Source organism: Drosophila rhopaloa, unplaced genomic scaffold (genome assembly GCF_018152115.1).
Source record: "Drosophila rhopaloa isolate 14029-0021.01 unplaced genomic scaffold, ASM1815211v1 contig_36, whole genome shotgun sequence".
Lineage (NCBI taxonomy): Eukaryota > Metazoa > Arthropoda > Insecta > Diptera > Drosophilidae > Drosophila > Drosophila rhopaloa.
The window spans coordinates 920,088-941,617 of NW_025335130.1; the positions used below are offsets into that span (position 1 = coordinate 920,088).

At 35.6% G+C, this 21,530-nt stretch overlaps 1 protein-coding gene across 5 annotated transcripts in view; it reads left to right on the forward strand.

Moving 5' to 3' along the window:
• LOC108052006 overlaps positions 1-21,530 on the forward strand; it is a 103,979-nt gene that overhangs the window by 60,808 nt on the left and 21,641 nt on the right. Inside the window, exons 4-7 of one of the 5 annotated variants that reach the window (XM_044461482.1) lie at positions 9,668-10,272; positions 11,841-12,035; positions 16,884-17,107; positions 18,303-18,437. In XM_044461482.1, the coding sequence (XP_044317417.1) occupies positions 9,668-10,272; positions 11,841-12,035; positions 16,884-17,107; positions 18,303-18,437 (1,159 nt within the window). Of the gene's footprint in view, positions 1-9,667; positions 10,273-11,840; positions 12,036-12,083; positions 12,454-16,883; positions 17,108-18,302; positions 18,448-21,530 lie in introns of those variants that run through there. The other 4 variants (XM_044461483.1, XM_044461484.1, XM_044461486.1 and 1 more) reach the window with 4 other exon arrangements.

The window sequence follows — 21,530 nt, forward strand, 5'->3', positions numbered from 1 at the left end:
TCATATTTTCAATTCTAGTATGCATATTCTTACAGTTATCGTTAATTTCTTCAGTCGTTTTCTTTAATAAATTTGTAGTGGAATCTACCACTGAAGTTTGCTTCTGAACTAACTCATTTAAATTGTGCTGATTGTCTAATAGATTTCTCATATTTTCTTCTAGTTGTTTCCTATCATCCTCATTCCATATAAAATGTAATATAATGAATTCGAAAGGAGCACGTTTGCTTCTTGATCTCTTTTGCATCATGAATAGATTATTATTTTCCTTAAGTTCTATTAATTGATTTTGCATATTATCTAAAACGATATTGCATTGATCCTCAAAGCTATGAAGCTTCTCCTAGTGGATCTAAGTATATGGCAGCCGTGTTATTAATATTTTAATAGCTAAATGATTTATTCTCGTCTTTTATTGTTGCTGCTTCTGACACTTGACAGAACAATGTAAGCAATAGCATTACCATGACAGTGCCTAATTTAGAAAATCTATGTGAAACCCTCTTTTCCATAACATCCTCTGCTTGTTTTACACCAATTAAAGGTCTGATTTTTGTTATCGGTCTTTTACATGAAGCTTCTTAGGTCTTAACATTTACAACTCCCACTTTATCATCTGTACCTTCTTCTTCCTATTCCTTTTGATTTAGTGCATCCAGACACTATCCAACCAAAGTCTGTGTTTTGACCAAGAAGACCGTTTATCTTTATTACTCCTTTTTGAAGAATGTTAGTCTACTCGACCTGGCTTGTTAAACTCAGGATCGGCTAATGGGTAGTTTTGCCACCTCGTTTTATTAATGTTTAATGAGCGCATTGGCAATGACTTCATTAATTTTGGGAGGACAATTGCCTCCACTACTAATTCATTTTTCCTTTCTTTTAAAGATTTAATGTTTAGTTTTATTTTATGCTTTGATATGCATGTTTTTATCGAGGAAACTCCACCAATCTCAGTATAATTTTTTATTTTTGGCAACTTGAGAATTTGTGAAGCTTTTTCCGATATCATCGTACTCTGAGATCCACTGTCAATCAGCGCTCTGAGTTTTTCGAAGCCTCCACTAGCTGATTTCACATGAATCAATGCTGTGGCCAATAACACTTGTTCCGTCGTCCTACACGTAGTCACTTGTTCTTTATTATAGTTAATGTGAAGAAGCGTGTGGTGCGGTTTCTTGCAATCCAAGCAAAGAATTTCATTAGTGCACTTATTATTGCTTGAATGCTTGAGACACTTTAAACAAATGTGTCTTTTCTTTGCCCAGTCATTTCTTTCTGCTGGTTCCATTCCCTTAAATTTATAACACTGTGTTATATTATGGGTTGGTAAATTACAACAAGAACAATTTTCTTTGCTGCTTTTGATTTGAAATTCTTTTCTCAAAGGTTTATTTTCCTGTAGAAAAGAGGAAATGGAGCTGAGTCTTTGCTCTAAAAACTCCATGATATCAGGTGTTTGAATTTCCTTTGTCCTTTTAACATGACTCTCATATAAATTTAGAGAATCCTTGTTAAATTTCCGAAGTATTATGTGGGCAAAAACTGCATCCACATCTTCGGATAATTGTGCCTTTAATTTTATAATCTAAATTGACTGACAAGGACAGCAGGGAAGTGCAACAGGACCAAACAGAATGCAGCTTCATCCGCAGGAGTAGGTGCAGAAACAGGATCAGAAGCAGGAGAAGGAGTCGGCGGAAACACGGGCAGCTTGGTGCTGACACCTCAGCAGATCAACGGACTACCCGTTTACAACGTTTGGCGGAAGTTCCGCGGCGGGCACATAAAGCGGACAGTTTGCCTACTTATATCCGCACGACGGCTCGGCGACCAGTGTGTTGCTGCTGGGCGAGGATTCCTACCTCAAGGTGACCGAACAGCATGAACAGCATCATCATCAGTTTGTCTAGGATGTGGAGAGAGAGAGATAAGAACGTAGGACTACGGGTCAGGTTCGCTTGCCTTGCCCATGGGCACTTTACGATTACTGTTGATTTTTTATTTATTCGGTTGGCTTCTTTCTTTGTTAACTGTATGATCAGAGGTCTATTTAATTGTTCTTTTTCTATATCTCTAATTCAATGTGACCGGCGACTGTAAGGCCTATCCACGACACTTGGCACACACACGCTCCTACTTTAATAATATAACTATACCGAGAGTTTGAACCGCAGACTGAACATCAGCAGCTGTTAGATGTTGAACAGAGACACAACCATCATTACTGACTCCCAAGAAGGACGAAAACGATTGCGAATCATACCTAATCATCAACTATTTGGCTATATTAATCGTGTTACACACAATTTACAACATCCACGTTTATTGTGTGATTAAATTTGCCTACGATAACTAAATTTTAATTTGTCAATGCTTAAAAAAAAAAAAAAAAAAAAATAATGTAAAGTCAAAATTTCCCCTGTTTTCTCGTTCTTCATTTTTATACCCGTTACTCGTAGAGTAAAAGGGTATATTGTATTCGTGCAAAAGTATGTAATAGCTAGAAGGAAGCGTTTCCGACCCTATAAAGTATATATATTCTTGATCAGGGTCACTAGCCGAGTCGATATAGCCATGTCCGTCTGTCTGTCCGTCTGTCCGTCTGTCCGTCTGTCTGTCCGTATGAACGCTGAGATCTCGGAAACCATAAAAGCTAGAAGATTGGCATTTTGCATGCAGATTCTAGGAGTTCCTACGCAGCGCAAGTTTGTTTCAAAAAGGTACCACGCCCCCTTTAACGCCCACAATCGCTAATATACGATTTTAAAAATTTAATTATTTCGGAAAAGTAAAAATGCAGTTTTATTGTGTTTATCAATACCTATCGAAATGTAGAAGAAATTTTTCAAATCGCACCATTCGTTAAAAAGTTATGCATGATCAAAGTTTCTATCTCCATCTCCCTCGCACTCCCTTTACCTGAGTAACGGGTATCTGATAATCGGGGCACCCGACTATAGCGTTCTCTCTTGTTTTGTAATAAATAATCCCAAAAACCTGAAGCAGTAATGACTTAATTTTGGATAAGCCAACCCACAGATCCCCACACCTACCATTGTATTTTTAAATAAACAAACAAACACACTCATTAATTGTGTCAATAAATGTTTTAATTTGCTTATTGGATTCCAAATTTAGATTGGGTAAATCCATAAGCCTATTAATATGATCAGAGAAAATTTTTCTTCTGTTCTCATACCGCTTGGTTAGCAACTCCCAAGCAGCTTCATAGTTATCTCCAGTGCCTAGCAGTAAATAGGAAACCACGTTCTTGGCTTCTCCTTTTAACGCTGACTTGAGATAATTAAATTTAAGAGCAGTGCTAAGGTCCTCTCTTGTATGAATGAGTTCCATAAACAACTCATTAAATAGATCCCATTCTTTGGAATCACCAAAGAAAGTGGGTACCTTAATTTTTGGCAGCTTAGGTAATTCCTCTGCCTTTACAGTTATAGATTCCTTAACTTGATTTTTTTCATCGTTAAGTCTTTCATCTATAACCTCTAAAATGCTATCGACATCGAATTCTAATTCGGTTATCTGGTCATCAAATTCCGAAGTTTCAACACAACTTTTTACCTTATCTAATAAACCAAAATTTTTAGTTTTCAAAAATTTAATTTTCTTTTTTCTAATTTTAAGGGAAAGTAGATCGGAATTTAAATTATTAAAAGTTTCCTCGAGATACCTCTTTAAATGTCCCACATTGTCGTCAAAATCTTTCATTAATTTAGCATCCCCCGGAGCGGGCTTAATCTCGCCTATTTGGGACCTAATTTGCCCGCTATTTCCCGGCCTACTCAAGTCCTTTTCAAATTGTTTCTTTAGTTTAGAAAATATTATCATCATCGCATCATAATGTTTTGATGTAAAATATTCGTGCTCAACTGGACTGATCTTTACCAAAACATTATGATTAAATATAAAAACCTTTTCTAGTTCTACAGATTTTTTAAACTCCTGTTGAGTTAAGTGCACTTTTGCCTCTAAAAGCCTGATCTGCTGCGTTAACTCGGACTGCTTCTGCAGGAACTCAATGGTCTTTTCGGACAACATTTTCTTAATTTATATATATATTTAATAATTTACGTTAAGAAAATAATAATAATAATTTTTTATTTCTAACTTATCTGAATTTTGCTGGACGCTGATGTCGGCGATTCTTGATGTCGATGTCGTTGGTTTTTTATACAGGCTGCTTGACGTCGATTATGTTGATGATGCTTAAAGTCGTCTTTTTTGGGGGTGCTGGTCTTCTTTTATAGAAGATTTTGATTTTTTTTTTCAATTTTCAATTTTTGGTTTTAGTGTTGTAATGTATTGTTGTTTTGGTGGCTTCAGTAATTTGAAGGCATTTTATTTAATTATGCTTAGCTTTTTGGCTTTTAGAATTTGTAGGCAGTTTTTCTATTTTAATCTAACTTATTGGATTTTTTAGAAATTTGTTGTTTCACTTGTGTTTATTATTATTTTTTTTATCACAAGTGTTAATTTGTGGGCACTTTTTTTAAATTTTGTTGCACATTTCACAAATTGTATTTATTTGTCTGATGTTGGCCTTAAACACGCCTTATAAACTTAAATTTTTTTTTTTTTAGTTTATATAAAAAAAAAACACACACCTTTTATGTTTTATTTTTTGCGATGTTCCAATTGGTAGCGACCTTTAGCTGTTTTAAAAAAACAGAATCTTTAAGGTGCTTTAAAAAACAAAAAAAGACTCTTTATTTATCTTTATGCTTTTTTTTTTGTTCAACACTTTTGTCTCTTAAAACTGGTGGGGAAAACAATCGTGTGAATCTATTTGCAACCTTTAGCTGCAAGTGTCTAGCACTTGACAGAATCTTTAGGGTGCACAATTTCTCTGAGGTTCTTACCATTGGTGGGGGAAAACTGCAAAGTAGTCTGGCCAATTGTTCCGCAAGGAAAAAAAGGCTCGAATGACCAAAATGTGAGGGATTCCTGTAATAAGGAAAACAACCTTCACGTTTGAGTTCTGTATAAAAACTGACTTTATTTTTCTAAGTCTTCGCTTACGTAACTAACATGAAATTCTTATAATATCCTTATCTGTGGTCTACACAGAGACCACATCTGTAAGCCTGAGCGGGAGCCTTATCAACGGTCTCCCGCAAGGCGACCTTTTGTGCAGTGTGAGAACTATGGTCAGGCTCCAGTGGCCTGTACTTAAGATTACAATTGTTCGGCACTGCACCCTTATAGGTTTTAAGTTACAGATCGTTATTAACGGCTCTAGATAGATATACATGTTGACAGAACCAGAGCTCGTAAAATCTTATCATTATGATAATTAGTGTTCTTCTTGAACACTGCCATATAACTGAACGTTTGGAAATGCCATAACTTTGGTGTTTTTAAAGTTAGGAAATTGGGATTTTTATGGGTTTTATGGTCAACAAATATAATTTACAGAATATTCTGCATGGGTATATCAACTTCGGCTCCGTTAACTTTCCTTTCTTGTTATAGTTCTTATAGTGTTCACACTTTTGTAAGTCGATTTTTCATTAACACAAACATTGCGCGAACTTAAAAAAATTGCTCTCATATGCTGGTGTAAACAAGATTGTTTTTTCTAGCTTTATGGTTTGGGGCCTGTTTGCATGCCCAGAAAAAAAATATTTATTCATAAGCACAGACTTAAAACCTTATCTATATTTTACTTTATATCTGGCATATCTGGTATATTTTTATACCCTTGCAGAGGGTATTATAATTTTGGTCAAAAGTGTGCAACGCAGTGAAGGAGGCATCTCCGACCCTATAAAGTATATATATTCTTGATCAGGATCACCTCCTGAGTTGATATAGCCATGTCCGTCTGTCCGTCTGTCCGTCTGTCCGTCTGTCTGTCCGTCTGTCTGTCCGTCTGTCCGTCTGTCTACGCAAACTAGTCTCTCAGTTTTAAAGCTATCGAATTGAAACTTTGCACACACCCTTCTTTCCTTTGCACGCAGTATATAAGTCGGAACGGCCGGGATCGGCCGACTATATCCTATAGCTGCCATATAACTGATTGATCGGAAATGCCATAACTTTCGTTTTTGTAAAGTTAGGAAGTTGGGATTTTCTATGGGTTTTATATTTGACCAATCAATTCGACCTACCTACTATATCCTATAGCTGCCATATAATTGATTGATCGGAAATGCCATAACTTTGGTGTTTGTAAAGTTAGAAAGTTGGGATTTTCTACAGGTTTTATATTTGGCCAATCAATCCGACCTACCAAATTTCATAAGGATCGGCCGACTATATCCTATAGCTGTCATATAACTGAACGATTGGAAATGCCATAACTTTGGTGTTTTTAAAGATAGGAACTTTGGATTTTTTATGAGTATTAAGAATGCATCATAGGAATAATTTTGGAGAATATAATTATAGAGTATTCTGCAAGGGTATATCAACTTCGGCTCCGCCCGAAGTTAGCTTTTCTTTCTTGTTTAACATACATTATGAAAAAAATATCTTTTTAACATTACTTACAAATTGATTAACAATTTTTATTGTCTTTTATTCTTTTAAAAAGGTTATAATAATTCTCATTCAATTTTTGTTTTAAAAATGTTTATAATTAAAAAAATATACAAATTGAATAATACGAATTTTTAAGTCATTTAACTATTTAAAGCTAGTTCTTTGTAAACTGCTGCATGCAGGGCCTTTTTGCAGGCATTTAGGTGATTATCCTTACCAAATTCCTTCTTACTTTGATCTATGTTCAGGAGATCTGGGGTTGACATTATCTTTTAATATTTACGCCTTTCTGGCCACTCAAAAATTCGACCTGTGTGCCTTGCATTTTGCAACGGCGAGTTGTTTTAAAATGCCGCAAAGGAATCCGAATGGCTAAACGGCTTTTAGGCATCCTTTTCCCAATCTTAACTTACGATTTGTCTTGATCTTGCTTATTAAATTGTATTGTTGTTGTTATACCCTTGCAGAGGGTATTATAATTTTGGTCAAAAGTGTGCAACGCAGTGAAGGAGACATCTCCGACCCTATAAAGTATATATATTCTTGATCAGGATCACCTCCTGAGTTGATATAGCCAATTCCGTCTGTCCGTCTGTCTGTTTCTACGCAAACTAGTCTCTCAGTTTTAAAGCTATCGAATTGAAACTTTGCACACACCCTTCTTTCCTTTGCACGCAGTATATAAGTCGGAACGGCCGGGATCGGCCGACTATATCCTATAGGTGCCCTATAACTGATTGATCGAAAATGCCATAACTTTCGTGTTTGTAAAGTTAGGAAGTTGGGATTTCCTATGAGTTTTATTTTTGGCCAATCAATCCGACTTACCAAATTTCATAAGGATCGGTTGACTATATCCTATAGCTGCCATATAACTGAACGATTGGAAATGCCATAACTTTGGTGTTTTTAAAGTTAGGAAGTTTGGATTTTTTATGAGTATTAAGAATGCATCATATGAATAATTTTGGAGAATATAATTTACAAGTATTCTGCAAGGGTATATCAACTTCGGCTCCGCCCGAAGTTAGCTTTCCTTTCATGTTTTCTTTTTACTTTGTATAGTCAAAACGCTTTTTCTTTAAGGGGTTACGGGGTCTTAAAGCACGAAAAAAAGGCTATTTTCGTGAATTTTTTTAAAAGATCTTACGACAATTTCACAAATTTCATTTATTGTACATTAATGTTTAAGGTTTGACCAACATTGTGTAAAAATTATTATAAATTAAAATCGTGCCCGGCTCTAAACTATAACCCGGGCTCTAATCTTGTCGAACTTTCATTGTAACATCGAAGTGGCAACCCTGAGGCAGAGATGTTTACCTCTCTATATGAATTATTTTTTTTACTTCATATATTTAAATTTATAATTCGGCAATCTCAAAAGAAAAATTCTTGTGTAGGTAGGATTATCAAATAATTAAACGAGAATGGCATTTCACAGCACAAATACGAGCTTGCGGTTCCTAGATCAACATGACATTGACGACATGCTTATATCAGAGACTCATCTAACAAACTAGATTTATTTTTATTTTATGGCTATAAATTTGCCATAATTGGCTATACTGCCCCAGCACGCTTCTTCCTTTCCGTAACAGAATTTGTAAATTTCCTTGACCTATTAGGTGGTCGCTTTATAGCAGCTGGTGAATACAATGCAAAGCACACCCATTGGGTATCTCTACTCACCAACCCCAAAGGACGACAATTATACAACTATACAGATCCTATAGGATCTTATAAGAAAAAGCCTGACTTGATTAAGTTTGCTGTTACAAGAAAAGTACCGCAGGCTGATATTTAACAGATCTGTCACAGCTTTCACGTTTTCTAACTTCGTGTGAAATTGATTGGCTTGAATACAGAATGTATGTAAAACATGCCCAAGCTTGTTCTGTAAAGAAGACACTGACAGCTCATTTGAAGAAATATTGTCTGTTATGACGCTGGCTGCATAACACTCCACTCCAATTACAACAGCTACAAAACCTTTCAACAGCAGTCGGGCTTCTAGGCATATTTAAGAACTGCTATGCAATAAAAGAAGGTTTCTGCGACAGTCGGAGGTTGGATATAACCTCATCCTGAAGTATCAAAATAGACCTAGAAGATAAATGAAATCAAGCTCAAATTATACCTTTACATACACAAACAGGAGAGTGAGCTTTGCATCAAGATAACGTTTCGAGACCACTTTAAGCTTCAAAAAGCATTGGGCACATAGTAATCAAAAATCCTGAAGCAGAAGTTAAAACATTCACAAAGTCTCAAAAGAAAAAGAAAGCCCCGGGCCACGATTTCATCTGTGGCTCTGCATGATAAAATGGCGGTATTATCCTCAACAATGAAGAAAGTCTGTCGCCACAATGATTAAAGCCGGAAAGGACAAGACCCAGCCATTCTCATATAGGGCAATCAGTGTTTAATAGGTACCAAAGATATTTGAAAAGGGGCTCTATAATGTCATCTTAATGCACCAATTTGGAAAAACGAATAACCCTCTAGATAAGAAATATATTTGAAAGTCGCGAGTATTGCATCGCATTTTGTTTAGATGTCGCACAAGCTTTAACCCTGTTTGGTTGGACGGGTTTATTTATAAATTCAAAATAATAATTCCTATAAAATATTGGAGTATTACCTTCAGCAAAGAAGTTTCGGAGTAGGATGCAAATATTTTCTCTCTAAATACCTCTCCCCAAAGCAACTGATGTAACTTATCTTGGCTTCATTGGCTTATAAACGCTCTTTAATCAGAAAAACTGGAGTATAAAGTACCTTGGTACAATAAAGTCCTCAAACCCATTTGAACATATGGCTCCGAGCTACTAGAAAACAATTGCGTTAGTAATTTAGAATAATACACATAATCTGGGGCACATTGGTACATACGGAATGAAAATATTTACAAAGACTTAAATGTAAGATCGTTCAAAAAAAATCGACAAAGTTGATGCAAATAGGCTTGCGCGGCAATAATAGTTACGTAAATTTTCTACATAATTAATTGTAATTAATTAAATAAATATATTAGATTAAGATTTGCATACTGGTCGTCAGTCCTTATGAGAGAAGATTTATTAAATAAAATAACGTTTATCAAAAATAAACTATTAAATTAAATTACCTATTATTGTTCATGTTCTTCGATTACTTACAGCCCCCTGAAAACGAGCTCCAGAAGTCGCACGATCAATATCCGGCAGCGCTCAGCGAGCACCAGCTGCGGGTCCAGGCATCGCTTCAGCGACTCAATATCCCCGACTGGTTCCGTCATTACAATAAAGGATCCGGACCGGCACCAGATGGTACCGCGGCTTTAACAGCCGGCGGATACCGTACCGGCAACTTTACCCGCAAGCCCACTCAGGAGTCGGGGCGCTGGCAGGGACTTAACTCGAAGACCACCTCTCTAAGCTCCTTGGCATGTCAGCGCTCCGACCGAAGTCCTCTACTTATGAGCCCCTCAGCGCATAGCCACCACGGTGGTCAAAGCAGCATTTATTCATGCAGCTCTGCGGCGGGTCCCGGCCAGGCGCTCGGACAGACGGGTGTGAGTGCCACGCGCTGGTCCACCTCGCACCTAAACTCTACTCAGACGTCACCCAGTGCCTCACAGCGCGGCAGCTTTGCTCGAGGCGCACCCATCAACAGCAGCTTCATGTCCGTAGCCAGCAGCAGCGGTGTATTACGCAACTCCTATCGGCAGCCGTACCTGGGTTGGCGAAGCACAGAAAAGCTGTCCCATCGGACGCCCCATGAACGGTAAGTACGAATATAGCATTTGAATTTATTTATTGGGTTTTTACGTATTTGGACGTTGGTGCACTATGATCAGCGCAAAAAAGTGGCCTCTACGACACCAAGCAGTGCTTGTTACGGGTGGCGTTACGCCCCAAGGGGCGTAAAAAAGGAGATCGCGAGAAGTGAAAAAGGACAATATAGAATTTTATATACCCTTGCAGTTATTACAAAACGACTACATGAAGCTATGTCGAAGTCCAATTTTAATTTAATTAAAACCGTAATTTCATAGTATTTAAAAAAAAAAAAAATTATACATTTTTTAATTTTTTTCCGATTTATATATAATGTAGTCGCCCGATCCAGCCCGTTTTGACTGATATACTACCTGCAATAGAAAGACAACTTTTGGACAGTTTCAAACAGAAACAGCCTTAAAACTGAGGGACTAGTATGCGTAGAAATGGACAGACGGACGGACAGGCGGACTGGCTGACAGACGGACATGCTTATATCAACTCAACTTCTTTTTGCTTTACGGCGCCTAAACTGGGATGCAAATCTTATCTAACCTTCTTATTTTAGTAGACTTATTTTGATTAATTTACCATCCCTAGCCAACCGTAGAACGATGCTTGGTACTATCTTTATTTATAACCTTATACATGGTGATATTGACTGCCCCGAATTGTTAAGTCGTCTAAACTTTTCTGTGCCAAGTAGATTAACTAGAAATTATATTCAATTAATTTTAAATCATTGTAGATCTAACTATGCCTTGCATGAGCCTTTCAGAGTATTATGTTCTGACTATAATCGACTTTTTCCTGTAATATCAAATCTTGACTCTCTGCCGCTCCTAAAACGATTAATACTTGCTTCATTGGCACAAGATTGATATAACTATTACTTTTTTCCCCGGACCTCGGTCGGTTGGGCGGGTAAGTGGGCCGTGGGACTCCGCGCGAAAAAAGAAAAAAAAGGACGCGATCCTGATCAAGAAGGGTCGGAGATGTCTCCTTCACTGCGTTGCACACTTTTGACCAAAATTATAATACCCTCTGCCAGGGTATAACAACAAAGTTATACTTTTTTACATTTATTTTTCCGATTGTTCCTATAGAAGCTATATGATATAGTCGCCAGTCCGGCACGTTCCGACTAATATACTACCTGCAATTGAAAAACAACTTTTGGGAAAGTTTAAAGCAGATAGCTTTAAAACTGAAGGACTAGTTTGCGTAGAAACGACATACGGACGGACAGACGGATATGGCTAGATCGACTCTCCTGGTGATGCTGATCATATATACGTTATAGGTTCGGAAATGTCTGCTTCACTGCGTTGTAAACTTTTGACGAGAATTATAATACCCTCTGCAAGGGTATACAAATTGTATTCGCTACAGTCCGTGGTTTTGTCAACATTGGAATTCCTAAAGCTTTTATATGTCATACGTCCCAAGCAAATAGTGCTACCTTTGTTTTATGTTTTACAAAAAACAAAAGAATTGGGTTACCTAATTAATGTATCTTTTTGCAAGAAATTAAATTTTTAAGGTTCGACTAATTAAAATCATATCTTTCAGTCTGGCCATTTCGCTGCTGGCACATCGCACAACCCCATCCCCAACGTCTACGCCCAATGGAACGCGACCCCTACAGTCTGAAACGGCTGAGGTTCAGAGCTCCATAAAGGAAGTTACATCCGCCATTGTTCACTACGTAAATGACCAGCAGCAGTCCCAAGATCAACGCAGTCGCTCAGCTAGTCCAAATTCAAGGTAAGCACGGCTTGTAGCTAGTTTCAAAAAATTAAACAATAGTTTCAGGATTATTTTGCTGCCCTGCAATTCATTACTGACTAAATTCATCACGTATGTCGACAATCGAACAAACGTAAAAAAGGAGATCAATGTTCAATCATTGAACTTTGACATATCAATCTTACTTTTTGTATTAAAATTCATTGATAAATCATCACCAGTGATGAATTTTTCGGTGACGAATGGCAAAGTCTACGTCCGCGCTTTATTTTTTCCTCCTTCTCCCAGTGGAAAGGTGGAGTTCCTGCGTGCTCCATCGATTCATACCCCATCAAGATCGATCCAATTATATTCCCCATTATAATTTTTTTTTTTGACACAATACGTAGCTACTTGTAAAGGTCTTAACCTCAGAAAGCACCACAGTTAGCAGCCTCAAAAACCAAATAAAAAAATGTCCACCATTTCATATTGAGGTAAGACTTCTGTTTAATGTTAAGTGTTCTCCTCCTGGTAGCTAACATTTGTAACTAACCCAGAACCATTCACATAAGATCATCGGTGTATGATGTTGGATAGAAAATTTCGGGGAGAGTTCATGTTTTTTAACCTTTAGTTTTTACCTGACAAAATTCATAACCTAACAACATTTAAAAAAAACTGCATGCTAGCTGTCTAAGATAATTTTTAGTAAAAAATATGAATTAAGAAATCATTGATGTCCTAATTTTTTGATAAACAAAAATTTGGTCTCTGTGTAAAAGCCCCATAAAATTTTTTTTAAAATTAAGTTTTTTCTGATGATTTAGCTATAATCTTTAATACATAGTAGACACTGCATCAACAGGTATGTCAGCATTACAATGTATGTACATATGTATAAACCTCATGCATATTCTCTGGCATTGCTGCCATTTTGTTGGATGGCGGTCGAAATGAACATTATTTTTATACCCGTTACTCGTAGAGTAAAAGGGTATATTGTATTCGTGCAAAAGTATGTAACAGGTAGAAGGAAGCGTTTCCGACCCTATAAAGTATATATATTCTTGTTCAGGATCACTAGCCGAGTCGAACTAGCCATGTCCGTCTGTCTGTCCGTCTGTCTGTCCGTCTGTCTGTCCGTATGAACGCTAAGATCTCGGAAACTATAAAAGCTAGAAGATTGGCATTTTGCATGTAGATTTGAGGAGTTCCTACGCAGCGCAAGTTTGTTTCAAAATGTTTGTTTCCTCTGACGCCCATAAGCCACAAACTGTGGCCACAGTTTTGATGATATTATGAAAATTTTAATTGATATGTATTTGTTTCGTCAATAAATATCGATTGGCCTAATAAACGTTTGCCACGCCCACTCTAACGCCCAAAAACCCATTAAACGCTTTAGCCTGGCTAGCGCCTACATTTCCTCCTTTTATGGCGCCATCTAACGGATGACTTTGGAACAGCTGACCACGGTGCTCAACAGAGTCAACGCTAATTTCATTTGTTTTCATTTGTCAATACCGAACTATATCCCAAGAACTATGCAAATCAAAATAAGTTAGCCAAATTGGAGGTCTGAGTCAACCAATGGCGTATGTGTGTATTTATGTAAGCATATACATATGTATGTATTTACATTGTACTCAGTTGCAATTGCCCGGCAAAGATAACTCCTTTCAAAAAAGCTATTCGCCATACCCGTTACTCGTGTTGTGCAAACATTTAGACTTTAATATACATAATACTATTTAAGAATGTATGTGTTTAGCCAATATAAGTATGTATGTTTAATATTTCTAGTCAATTTATTACAAGAAGGCATATTTATATTAAGTTGTTTAGCTGAGTAACGGGTATCTAATAGTCGAGGCACTCGACTATAGCGTTCTCTCTTGTTTAAGCTACCGTTAATCTCTTTACAGTTGACAAGACTAATTGCTTAGTGTCGAATAACTAGGCAAAAGCAAAATTGTTGCATTGGTTATATCATTATTTAAGAAAAATTTAAATATTCGAAGGTGAACTCATTACCAAATTGCACCGAAATCGCACAAAGTATACAAAATCAGGAATAGTTTAGTGAAAGTAAAGACTAAGGACGTTGATAGCTTGGTTAGCATAATTCAAAGTCATAAAGCTTCAAAACTGCATACGGAAAAGTCCGTTGACAGCCTGACCAAAGAGGATAAAGCGATAATCAACCGACGGAATTTCTGAACTCGCTTGTTGTGCCAGGAACTGAACAGCATCATTTAGAGCTAAGGGGGGAACGATATTTATAGTGTTTCGTCATATATTCGTTTATAGTCATAGTCATTCAAATTATTCCAACAAATCCTCCACTCCATTAAATTTTTGGGGATTGCGTTTCCAGTTCAATTGGCTTAGGCGATGACAATCAAAAATCGAAATTAATCTCAAATTTTCCTGTTTTTCGTACGGACGTTCAAAAGACCGTCTTCGTTATTGGTTTTTTAACCAGAAAATTAATCAAAAATCATTGTTTATACTAAAAATTTATATTTAGTTGTAGAAAATTAGTTCAATAAGAATGACGCCCTTTTTAACTTACATTAAGCTAATTTTAACACAATTTCATAGAATGTTATTGGATAGTTTTTTTGATTACTAAAAACCATGAAGATATTTCAATTTTGCGATTCATTTTGCCATCGTTTCTATGGCATATATATGATATTGTTGTCCGATTCTAACAAAAATTAAAGCGTAAATTTGATGTAGAAAATAATTACTATATTTCGAAGGAATATTTTGATAAATACAAAAACGGAAAAAAAAACATTTTTATTTAATTGTTAATTTTTTCAATTTCTACATTTTTTAATGGGAGCTATATAATATAGATGTACGATTTTCCTTTAATTAAAACCGTAATTCCATAGTATTTAAATATTACCAAATCCCAAAGTACAACAAAAAAATATTAAAAACAAGAAAGAAAAGTTAACTTCGGGGGGAGGCGATGTTTATATACCTTTGCAGAATATTCTGTAAATTATATTCTCCAAAACTATTCATATGATGCATTCTTAATACTCTTAAAAAATCCCAACTTCTTAACTTTAAAAACACCAAAGTTATGGCTTTTCCAATCGTTCAGTTATATGACAGCTGTAGGATATAGTCGGCCGATCCTTATGAAATTCGGTAGGTCGAATTGATTGGCCAAAAATAAAACTTATAGAAAATCCCAACTTCCTAACTTAAGGGGTCTTTTAGTCTAGAGGCTTGAATGTTGAGCTTTTTTTAACAATTAATAAAAACAAGAAAGGAAAGCTAGCTTCGGGCGGAGCCGAAGTTGATATACCCTTGCAGAATATTCTGTAAATTATATTATATGATGCATTCTTAATACTCATAAAAAATCCCAACTTCCTAACTTTAAAAACACCAAAGTTATGGCATTTCCGATCGTTCAGTTATATGGCAGCTATATGATATAGTGGCCCGATCCGGCTCGTTCCGACTTATATACTACCTGCAATAGAAAGACAACTTTTGGGAAAGTTTCAAGCAGATAGCTTTAAAACTGAGGGACTAGCTTTGCGTAGAAACGAACGGACGGACAGACGGACGGACAGACGGACGGACAGACGGACGGACAGACGGACGGACAGACGGACATGGCTAGATCGACTCTCCTGGTGATGCTGATCAAGAATATATATACTTTATAGGGTCGGAAATGTCTCCTTCAATGCGTTGCAAACTTTTGACTGAAATTATAATACCCTCTGCAAGGGTATAAAAAACAATAGATATTTTAAGTATCCGTTTTTTTATCATTTGTTTATAAAACTTAAAGGAGTACATAAAATAAATTTAAAAAAAAAAAACATTTGTTTTTATTCGTTATTCGTTCTTGAAGAAGAGGAAACAAAAAGAGGCCGTGTCCTCGTCGGCATGATTTCTATGCTTGTCGTTATTTGAAAAATAAAACAATGATAGATTCTTAATGAGTACAAATGTCGCTATGGCACCAAAAAAAAAAAAATTACTTAAAGAAAAAAGTCGATTTTTTCACTAATTTTTTCATTTTGTCGAATTTTTAAAAATATTATAAATTTAAAATTTTTTTTGTTTTGTTGGTTCCGGCGATAGAGATAAATAGAATATTCAAGCCAAATTTCAAGTAAATCGACTGATTATATCTTGAAATATAGTGGCGTTTAAAGTTTTACGTTAAGTTTCGTAACTGATAGAATATTACGTATTAATTACATTCCCTTAATCAGCTATCCCAGCTACATACAATGATCTTCAAATGATTATAGAAAGAAGGAGAGAAAGTTATTCATACTAAGGTAGCCCGGGCTTCCAGCCATTTATTGTTCCAGTCGTTCAACCGGTCTAGTGGACACGTCACTAAAACGGCTATAACTTTAAAGAATAATTTGATTTTTGAAAAATATTTTTGAATATCAAAACTATCGAATTATGAAAAAAAAAAATTTTCGCTTTTCTCAAATTTCTACACCCTCTTAACAAACACCAAAGTTAATGCATTTCCGATCAATCAGTTATATGGCAGCTATAGGATATAGGTTTGACTGGCTAAAAATAAAACCCTTAGAAAATCCAAACTTCTTAATTTTACAAACACCAAAGTTATGGCTTTTCGACGTATTTAGCTTTTGCAGTTAATAGTCTGCCAAGTTAGTATCGAATGGTTTTTTTTTTCAAACACAATAAGTCCAAAGAGCGAACTCTCGAGAGCTCAAGTATTCACCTTCTCATTAACATCTTGAACCAATTTAATTTTTCCTAATTTGTATCATATTGATTTAACTAACTTTGTAATGAAATATCCCTATTGAAAAGTTAATTAACTCAATATCCCTTACCATCTGTTCACTGCAGGAAGTGCTGGCTGGAGAGCAGCTTTGTGGGCACACGACCCTTGGACTCGCCGCAGACACCCGTGATTGACAACAGCTCCTCCGAATTGGAAAGCGACCAACAGCAGCAGCTCCATCAATTCCAGCCGCATCAACTGCATCTAGACGGAAGTCTTTCGCCATTAGTCGCCCCAGTTCAGCCGCCACTTCGCATGAACGGACTCAGCCGTATCGGCGGCGGTGGCGGTGAGTCTACCATCCATATCTGACATCTTACCGGAGTAGATAAAATCGGCGACTTGTGCTTAGTTGTTGTTAGCTCGATCAATACATTTTTTGTTACGGTTTGTGTGCACAATCAAACTAATATACTTAGAACCAAAAATACTTAGATATCGACTCCACTATTCCATAAAGAAACACACAACCCATATAAACAGATGAGAATGCACTTTTATACTTTTTATTCTCTATTTTGATTACATTTGGTGCAAAGAGCGTCGCATTTAAAATTCATCATCCAATACAAGGATTTGTAAATGTGGGTTTGCGCAAATATGATTTTCAATCATTTAAAAAAAAACTACTTTTATGTTTAGTTAATATTATATATCAGCAATAAATTTATCAGTTAATTATTGTATTATTCTTAAAATTATAACACTTTGGCCCACAAATCTTAAAAAAAATGGCTATATCATACTTTTCAAAGCCTAAGCTAACTATGACATTACTCTCATTGAAATTTTAATAAAATTTAAACGAAATGAACTTAACTTAAAGAGTTAAATGGAATTTTCTATTTTAGGCTTGGTTTTTAAAAAAGAAAAATTCACGAACAAAACTTCGAATTGGCAATTTAACAAAATATAATATATAATAAAAAACTTATTTATTTCTTTTGCGACTATACAAAAAACTATTTAAACTTCGAATTGGAAATTTGACAATATATAAACATAATAAAAAAATTATTCATTTCTATAGCGACTATGCAAATAACTTTTTAAAGAAATTACACAAAGTTAAAACTAAAAGAAATATTGGAACATTATTTTTGTATGAATTATTGATATGTTATTTATATACATTAATATGACTATATAAACAGCTTATAAACAGGCTTGTTTTTTTGTGGCATCAATAAAACGAAATATTTTTTAAATTTGTTTGATTTTATTTATTTAAAAATATTTTTAAGTTTTTTTGGCTACCCTTTGTATTATTTTTTAGTTAATATATTTTATTGAAACGCACTTTCGTTTTTGAATTAAAAAATGACTTGGTCCTTAGATATTTGACCGGTGCCCATTATTTTTTTTGATTTGTTTCGAATTGTTATATTTGGTATCCTTACTTCATATTACATGGATAGAAACTCAAAAACTAATGCTACAATTCAACTGGTGGCCTGTGTAATTCATTACTCATATTAATATAGCGCCCGAACGGTCGTTAAGCAACGCCTCGCTAGAAGATGTACTAGCCTCGCTTTTAGGACTGCCTACTATCTTATCCAGCCAGAACAGCAATCACAACAACAACAACAGACACAAAGCGTGCCCTCCGACAACAGGTATGAGCCTGTAAGTTTATGTTTTAGTATACAAAACAAGGATGTTTATTAACAAAAGATTACACTAAATACAAAAATTTCTTTCGACGTTGGTTGCTTGCATATAAACTTGAATGCCTTTTAAAGTACGCACTGGATGTCTTGCCTTATTGAACTCAAAGAAAATACGTAGACCAAATTTAGCTTCGGTAAGCCGAAGTTTTAGTGCCCTTGTAGTTATACTGAAAACTCGTTTTTTTTTTATTTTTTCAGTAGGTTGAAAACACATACTGTCAACATTATATTTAGCGACATGTTTTGCGTCACATCGAGTGGGCGGTCGCAACGATTTACAACTGCTGAGAAGATAGGCAGAGTATGTCAAGAAGTACCTTACACACTGAAAAATAAGTTAATTTCTTTACTTTATATGCAAAAACAAACTACTGCTGCTTTGAAAACGAAAAATGAAACAAAATATAAAATTACACATTTTTGACACTGTCAAGAAACTTTTTTCACATTTTAATTTTCAAGTATGTTTTGTTATTATTTTGCAAGCAACGCTATATTTGCATTCCTTATCATTTACGTGGAAAAAAGTAACTTTTTAAAATTTGTAAAATGACTTTTAAAAGGTTGACCTTTTAGGTGGTGTAGTTGATTTTCTATGATAACTAGCTAGGAGAACTTGCAGAACCGTGTTCAGTTTCACAAAAAAATTATTTTTAATGTTCTATGTGAACAAAAACCCGCCAATATCGATGCGAACCCTTGCCAAGGAGCGTCAGGAAGAGTGTGGCATAGTTGTTTCACATGGAACAGTCCGTCAAGCAGTTCTGCGCCATAAATAGTTCAAGAATTTTCCGAAAGAAACCGCTGCTATTGCAAAACAGTGAGGAAAAACGTTATACCTTCAGTCTTACTATGATTGGCCAACCAGTAGATGATTGGGAAGACAATGATTCAAAACATAAAGAGCAAAATACTACTTTATAATTGTGGGAAGGAGATTGAAACATTACCCCAATTCCCGATGGTCCGATTTGAAAAATTTCTTCTACATTTCGATAGGTATTGATAAACTCAATAAAACTGCATTTTTACTTTTCCGAAATATTTAAATTTTTAAAATCGTATATAAGCGATTGTGGGCGTTAAAGGGGGCGTGGCACCAGTTTGAAACAAACTTGCGCTGCGTAGGAACTCCTAGAATCTGCATGCAAAATGCCAATCTTCTAGCTTTTATAGTTTCCGAGATCTCAGCGTTCATACGGACGGACAGACAGACGGACAGACAGACGGACAGACAGACGGACAGACGGACATGGCTATATCGACTCGGCTAGTGACCCTGATCAAGAATATATATACTTTATAGGGTCGGAAACGCTTCCTTCTAGCTGTTACATACTTTTGCACGAATACAATATACCCTTTTACTCTACGAGTAACGGGTATAAAAATGAACATATATAATTTTTTGTGAAAAGAGTTTCTATAGTGTTAAGATCGGACTCTGGTTTGCTGTATCATTCACCTTTCCACATTTATAAAGTAGCCATGACTGCACATTATTCTCCTTATGTGTTGAGTTATTGTCCTGGATAAATTTGAAATTTAGCTTATTGTCAGTAATAAAGGGTCTTCAGAATTCAGCTCAGCATGCATTGTATTTGGGGATTTTGGTTCATTTTACGCATGATTATGTGGTCTTCCTGTTCGTTTATTTTCATTTTACATCCTTCAGCCATTTGTGCTTCCATTTTCTGTGCGACATAGAACATTATAAATAGTTTTTCGTGAAACAGAAAACAGTTCTGCAAGTTTTGCTGCATATTTATCCAGCTTAATATTAATGGAAATCAACTGGACCACCTCATTTTAAACAAGAGAGAACGCTATAGTCGGGTGCCCCGACTATCAGATACCCGTTACTCAGGTAAAGGGAGTGCGAGGGAGATGGAGATAGAAACTTTGATCACGCATAACTTTTTAACTAATGGTCCGATTTGAAAAATTTCTTCTACATTTCGATAGGTATTGATAAACACAATAAAACTGCATTTTTACTTTTCCGAAATATTTAAATTTTTAAAATCGTATATAAGCGATTGTGGGCGTTAAAGGGGGCGTGGCACCATTTTGAAACAAACTTGCGCTGCGTAGGAACTTCTAAAATCTACATGCAAAATGCCAATCTTCTAGCTTTTATAGTTTCCGAGATCTCAGCGTTCATACGGACAGACAGACGGACAGACAGACGGACAGACAGACGGACAGACGGACATGGCTATATCAACTCAGGAGGTGATCCTGATCAAGAATATATATACTTTATAGGGTCGGAAACGCTTCCTTCTAGCTGTTACATACTTTTGCACGAATACAATATACCCTTTTACTCTACGAGTAACGGGTATAAAAACACGTCACTATTTGACGCACATTCAGAAAATGTATAAATGCTTGCGTGCAAAAGCAATCCTATCTGTAAAGTACCGTTTATTTATATTTAAGAAAAAAACATAATATGTAAAGAGTTTCTTGACAGTGTTAAGAATGTGTAATATTATATTTTGCTTCATTTTTCGTTTTCATTGCATGTTTCTGCGCCAGTTAATTAAGCACAATCGACTCAATAAATATGCATAAAAAAATTGATAAAATTTAACAGAAGGTGTTAGTTTTTGTCTGCAAAGTAAAAAAATAAACTATTTTTCAGTGTGTAAAGTGTTTCTTGACAGACTGCTTAATCAAAAAGTGATACAGATAATTGTAAAGCTACCTCAAAACTCGAAACGGGTTAGGTAAGTCGAAATAAGTCGTGCATATTGCAACAAATATAGGATGGGACTCTCATATAAATTTTACAGGAGTGAAAGACTGAATATTGCTTAAAAAAGAAACAGAATCAATCGTGCCATTAATAAGTTTAAGTATTGCAAGTTCGTCTGTCCTGCAAAGTTGGCAAATCCAAAATCTCTGTTAAATCAAACAAGAGAAATTGTTTTCGTACGGATTTTTAAAGATATATTATATTCCGTAGTGGTGACCATCGTTTTCTAAGCAATAAAACCCATTTGGCCTAGACTGGTAAATATAAAGACTAAA